The sequence below is a fragment of the Microtus ochrogaster genome, unplaced genomic scaffold (genome assembly GCF_000317375.1).
Source record: "Microtus ochrogaster isolate Prairie Vole_2 unplaced genomic scaffold, MicOch1.0 UNK43, whole genome shotgun sequence".
In the NCBI taxonomy this organism is placed as follows: domain Eukaryota; kingdom Metazoa; phylum Chordata; class Mammalia; order Rodentia; family Cricetidae; genus Microtus; species Microtus ochrogaster.
In genome coordinates this window covers 1,626,108-1,631,389 of record NW_004949141.1, presented here as the reverse complement: position 1 = coordinate 1,631,389, position 5,282 = coordinate 1,626,108, and the positions used below count along the sequence as shown (strand labels likewise).

The 5,282-nt window shown below is 43.8% G+C and overlaps 1 protein-coding gene across 1 annotated transcript in view; it reads left to right on the top strand.

Annotated features, from left to right (window-relative positions):
• The window catches only part of Abcc5 (ATP binding cassette subfamily C member 5), an 88,760-nt gene that overhangs the window by 4,860 nt on the left and 78,618 nt on the right, over positions 1–5,282 (top strand). The window contains exon 2 of the mRNA XM_013354392.1: positions 1,273–1,453. Within this exon, the coding sequence (XP_013209846.1) occupies positions 1,325–1,453 (129 nt within the window). The 5' untranslated portion in view covers positions 1,273–1,324. The remainder of the gene's footprint in view (positions 1–1,272; positions 1,454–5,282) is intronic.

The following is a 5,282-nucleotide window of genomic DNA, read 5'->3' as shown; positions in this document are numbered from 1 at the left end:
TTTTTTTTTTCCTAGTTTTTCAAAACAGGGACTCTCTATGTAGCCTTAGCAGCCCTGGAACTCACTCTGTAGATCAGGCTGACCTAGAACTCTAGAACTCCCAGAGATCTACCTGCTTCTGCCTCTTGAGTGCTGAGATTAAAGGTGCTTGCTTCCACTGTTGGGTTGTTACTGTTTTTTTAATGACAGCTTTATTGAGATATAGTTTATGCATTGTAGAATTCACCTTTAGAAGTATACAAGTGTTGGTGGTGGTTTTGGTGTGCTCACAGACTTGTACAGTGTTACTGCTGTCTGACTTGAGAACTAAATGCTAAATGGGGAATTTGTGTTTAAAGTTGCTACCCTCTTGTTTTTATTTTAGCTGTGTAACTCCTGATTTTTAAAATAACATCAGGTCATCCATTAGGTAGTTACAGAAATGTAGGGCTGGGATTTATCATTGGTAGGGTAAGTGTCTTTGTAAGTTGCATCTAGTCAAATTTGGTAGGTGAGAGGTCCTGGAGTTTATTATACACGCAAGAAGCTGAAAGGCCTTTCAGAACCCCTTTCCATATCATCTCATGGCTCCATTCCTTAGATTCTCAGTCAAAGAAGGTATTTATTTACTAGTAGGCTTGTGGGTTGTTTTTTTTTTTTTGTTGTTGTTGTTCTGTTGTTCTTTTGTTTGTTTTTGTTTGGTTTTGGTTTTTCAAGACAGGGTTTCTCTGTGGCTTTGGAGTCTGTCCTGGAACTAGTTGTAGAGCAGGCTGGCCTCTACTCACAGAGATCCACCCACCTCTGCCTCCTGAGTGCTGGGATTAAAGGCGTGCACCACCACTGCCTGGTTTAGGCTTATGTTTTTTAAGTTTATTTTTTCCTAGGAGTTGGGAGAAGGTAATTTTTCTCTTCTTCCTCCTCTTTCTCTTTTCCTCCCCTTCCCTTCTCTTTTTCTCCTCCTTTCTTCTTCCTCTCTCTCTCTCTCTCTCTCTCTCACTCTCTCTCACTCTCTCTCACTCTCTAAGCTGTCTTTGTTGAGCAGTCTGGCCTTGAACTCGCAGAGACCCACCTACCTCACCTCTGCTTCTCTAGGCGTGTGGCTCTGTGCTTGGCTAGGTCATTTTTTTGACACTGGAGTGCAAACCTTTCTCCTTTCAAAAGTGAAGTAGTATTTGTAATAATGTGTGTGACTGTGGTGGTGAGAAAGTGTCTGTACTTTCTCCCTTCTTCCTGCTGTAAGGCACGCTGGCGTATGTTTCATCATGACCAGGAAATGTCTGCTTTTGATTTCAGAAATTCTGCAGTGAGAGGAGGAGTGTGAGCTCTGGTACCCCACTTGGTGAAGATGAAGGATATTGACATGGGAAAGGAGTACATCATCCCCAGTCCTGGGTACAGAAGTGTCAGGGAGAGAAGCAGTGCAGCTGGGCCACACAGAGACCGTGAGGAATCCAGGTTCCAGAGATCAAGACCGGTTAGTTCTTCCCTCCCCAGACTCCGTTCCTTACCTGCTTGTTGGGCTACACCATGTCTTTTTTTTCATATGATACATATTTTATAATTTTATTTTTCTGTATTGACTTTATATCAGTGTTAAGAATTAATGATTCCGGGCTGGAGAGATGGCTCAGAGGTTAAGAGCACTGGCTGCTCTTCCTAGAGGATCTGAGTTCAATTTCCAGCAACCACATGGTGGCTCACAACCATCTATAATGAGATCCGGCGCCCTCTTCTGGAATGCCAGCAGAACAGTGTGTACATTATAAATAAATAAAGCTTTAAAAAAAAAAAAGAATTAATGATTCCTTAGACCTGGAGTGTAGTTCAGTGGTAGAGGGGATGCTTACTTAGCATGCACGAGGCTCTGGGTTCCATCCCCAGCACCACAAGAAAGAGCTGATTCAGTTCAATGGAGTGAGAAGTTGTCTTGTGCTGTTCATTTGTCTGTTTCTTCTTAGTGTTATTGTGTGTGTGTGTGTGTGTGTGCATTCCTGTGTGAGCGTGTGTATGTGTGGGGTATGTGTGTGAGAGAGCCAGACAGACAGATAGACAGACAGGGTCACACTGTGTACCCTGGTTAGCCTGGAACTCCCTATGTAGAACTTCTGTAGACATCTGCCGGCTTCTGTCTCCCAAGCTGCTGAGATTAAAGGCATGTGCCACCATGCCGGGATCCCCTCTTTTTCCTCTTCATATCTCCAGTTTCACACTTGTTGAAAATTCCTTGATTAATGATGTAGCCAAATGATAGACGCTTCCCTGGCATGAGTAAAGCCCTGGTTGGGTTCAGTCCCCGTTACTTAACAAAGAAAAAGACAAAGAGGTCGGGGTCGGGGAGGACAGAGGGAATAGGACCCATTCGGCTTCTTTCATGTGCTACAGTTTGTTTTTTTTCCAGGCTTTGTTTTTTTTTTTTTTGTGTGTGCTTAAAACAGGAATTATTTTGCCAGGCATGGTGTCTCATGCCTTTAATCCCAGCACTCAGAGGTAGAAGCAGGAGGCTCTCCTTGGTCTGCATAGCAAGTTTCAGGCCAGAGCTGATGCAGAGCACATGGACGGGAGCTGCTTACTAGCTGGCTCCACATGGCTTGCTCAGCCCACTTTCTTATAGAACCCAGGACCACCAGCCTAGGGATGGCACCACCCACGATAGGCTGGGCCCTCCCCCACTGATCACTAATTAAGAAAATGCCTCATAGCTGGATCTTATGGAGGTATTGTCTCAATTGAGGTTCCCTCCTCTCAGATTACTTTAGCTTGAAGGTTGATATAAAACTATCAGGCACCTCCTGTCTCAGTGAAGCAGAACAAAAGAATCGTTTGGAGATATTTGCTCAGATTTCAGAGCAGTTGGAATAATTATTCTAGATAGCTGTAGGATAATCATTTTAAGTTAGTGGATGTGTTGTTTTTTATTTTCCTGGTTAAAAATAAAAAGCATTGTATCTTTTCTGGACTGGTAGAAGAAGCCAGTGGTCTGGAAGGGTGTCTAGGTTTGGAAAGGTCCAGTTTCTGTTAAGGTCTTCATCACGTGAACACTTCTCAGGCCTCTGTCGTGTGGACGCCTGTGGCCTCTGCTGCGTGGATTCCCGTCAGGCCTCTGCCGCCTCTGCCATGTGAGTGCTGGTGGCTGTGGGCTTCGGAGCTGACGCTGGTGTCTCATCAGCTTGAAGTGGCTTTGGTTCTTCGGAGGTTGAAAGTCACTGCTTACTCACCAGGTGTTCTTTGTCCTCACTGTGATAGAGAATGCCTTGTCATCATTCAGTATCTAGTGTTCGTTGATGCCACTTTTATAACTGTGCGTCTTTATTATGTGGTACAATGCCTCTCAACTTTCCTAATTCTGCCACCCTTTCATACAGTTCCTTATGCGGTGGTGACCCCCAACTATAAAGTTATTTTTGTTGCTACCTCATAACTGTAATTTGGTACTGTTTTGAGCCGTAGCGTAAATATTTTTGGAGCTAGAGGTTTGCCCAAGGGTTTGTAACCCACACATTGAGAACTGCTGATCGAGATCTTGTGTTAATGAAACATTTATTGAATGGATGTCTAGTGCTTGTCAGGACATCAATAGTCCAGGAGTTAAATCTAGAAAAGTTTTAAGGGTGCATTGGAGCAGAGCGTTGAAGGATGATGGGGGTGGTGAGGCAATGGAGATACTGGAAAGGGCCTGGCACGTTGGACTTTGAATTACCTGCTTGTGCCATTGCACCTTTGTGCAGTAGGATTAAGTGAGATGGCACACAGAAGACTTAGGAGTGGTGTGCGGTGTGGTCTGCCCTTAGATTAGTTGTCTATAGCATGGGGTGTGTAAAAGGGTGCACTGGGGACACTTCTGCTTGCCATGCCAAGAAGCCTTTTTTTTATGGGCATAAGGAAGCCATTGGAAATGAATGAGATTTTAAAAATCACTAATTCTGAGATAACTGAATTTGCATGCAATTATATAAAAATAATAATGAAAACCACTACAGGATTGACAGTGGTCTAGCCCAATGATTTATGAAAAGTTCAGCAGTTTGGGTTGGGGAGATAAGTTGTTAATCCTGTTGTGATATTGGACTAAAATTATGCAAGATTTGATACTGGGGAAACCAAAAAAGCATGGAAGGATTTTTTGCTGTTATTTTTCTATAACTGCATGTAAATAAATGAATAAAGTAAACAGAATAGAGGGCGACTTTCCCACCCTCAGGCACAGGTGAGTTCACCTGTGGGCACACACACAAGTTGCTGTGTTCTTTGTTAGGGTGCTTAGGTCACTACATACATGCAGTCATCCGTTTTTCCTGTGTGTTCTTACCTGTATTAGGGGTGGTTGTCATTTTTATTTTAGCCAATCCCATAGATGCTTCTGAAGCCTCAGTTTGGTTTTTGTTTGCATTTCCTTAATGACTACTGGCCTTGAACTTAATACAGAGATCTTAAGGTTTCCTTTTGTTTTGGCCCTAGTATTGAGATTGACCCTAGGATTTTTTGCATGCTAGGCCAGTACTACCCGTGTCTTCAGCCTTTACTACGTGGACCTGGAATTTTTCTCCCAAGTATCTGGCTTGTGCTTACTAGGCCTTGCTCTTTTCTGTTCCTCTAGGCGTGACAGTATCATGTAGCCCTGACTGGCATGCAACTTTTGATCTTCCTGCCTTAGCCTCCTAAATAATGGAATTAGAGGTGTATGACACTACCTTGCCTCTGAGAATTCACTTTTGTTTTCCTTCCCTGCCCCCCCACCCAGGGTCTCACATAGCCAAGGCCAATCCTGAACTCACTGAGCACAGCTGAGGCTGGTCTAAACTTCTGATACTCTTGTGCCTATTTCCTTAGTGCTAGAATTTCAGGCCTGTGGTCAACACACCCAGCTGAGGAGAGACTTTTCTTTGTTTTCTGTTTTTGTTTGTTTTGTTTTGAGACAGGGTCTTTGTACTAGTGCTGGCTGTCCTGGAACTTGCTGCCTGCAGCCTCCTGAGAGCTGTGTATCACCATGCCTGGCTGAGAAGAGATTTTTTCCTTTAAACTATATTTTTATTTTGTATCAGTCCTGAAATAACTTAGAAAAACCCTAGAGAGACGCGAGAGAGGGAATAAATAGAGGGAGCGTCATGTGGGAGAAGCTGGGGTCTGCTTTCAGAGGCAGGTGAAGAAGGAGGAATAGGAGAGGTTGAGGGGTACCTCTGGGGCGGCGAGGAGTCTGAGATTGACTAAGTTTAAAATGGAAGAAAAAGAAAAATTGGAAGAAGAGAGAGTGAGTGATTTTGACCACTCCTGGGGCTTTGGCTAACATCCAGTGTAAAAAGTGGTGG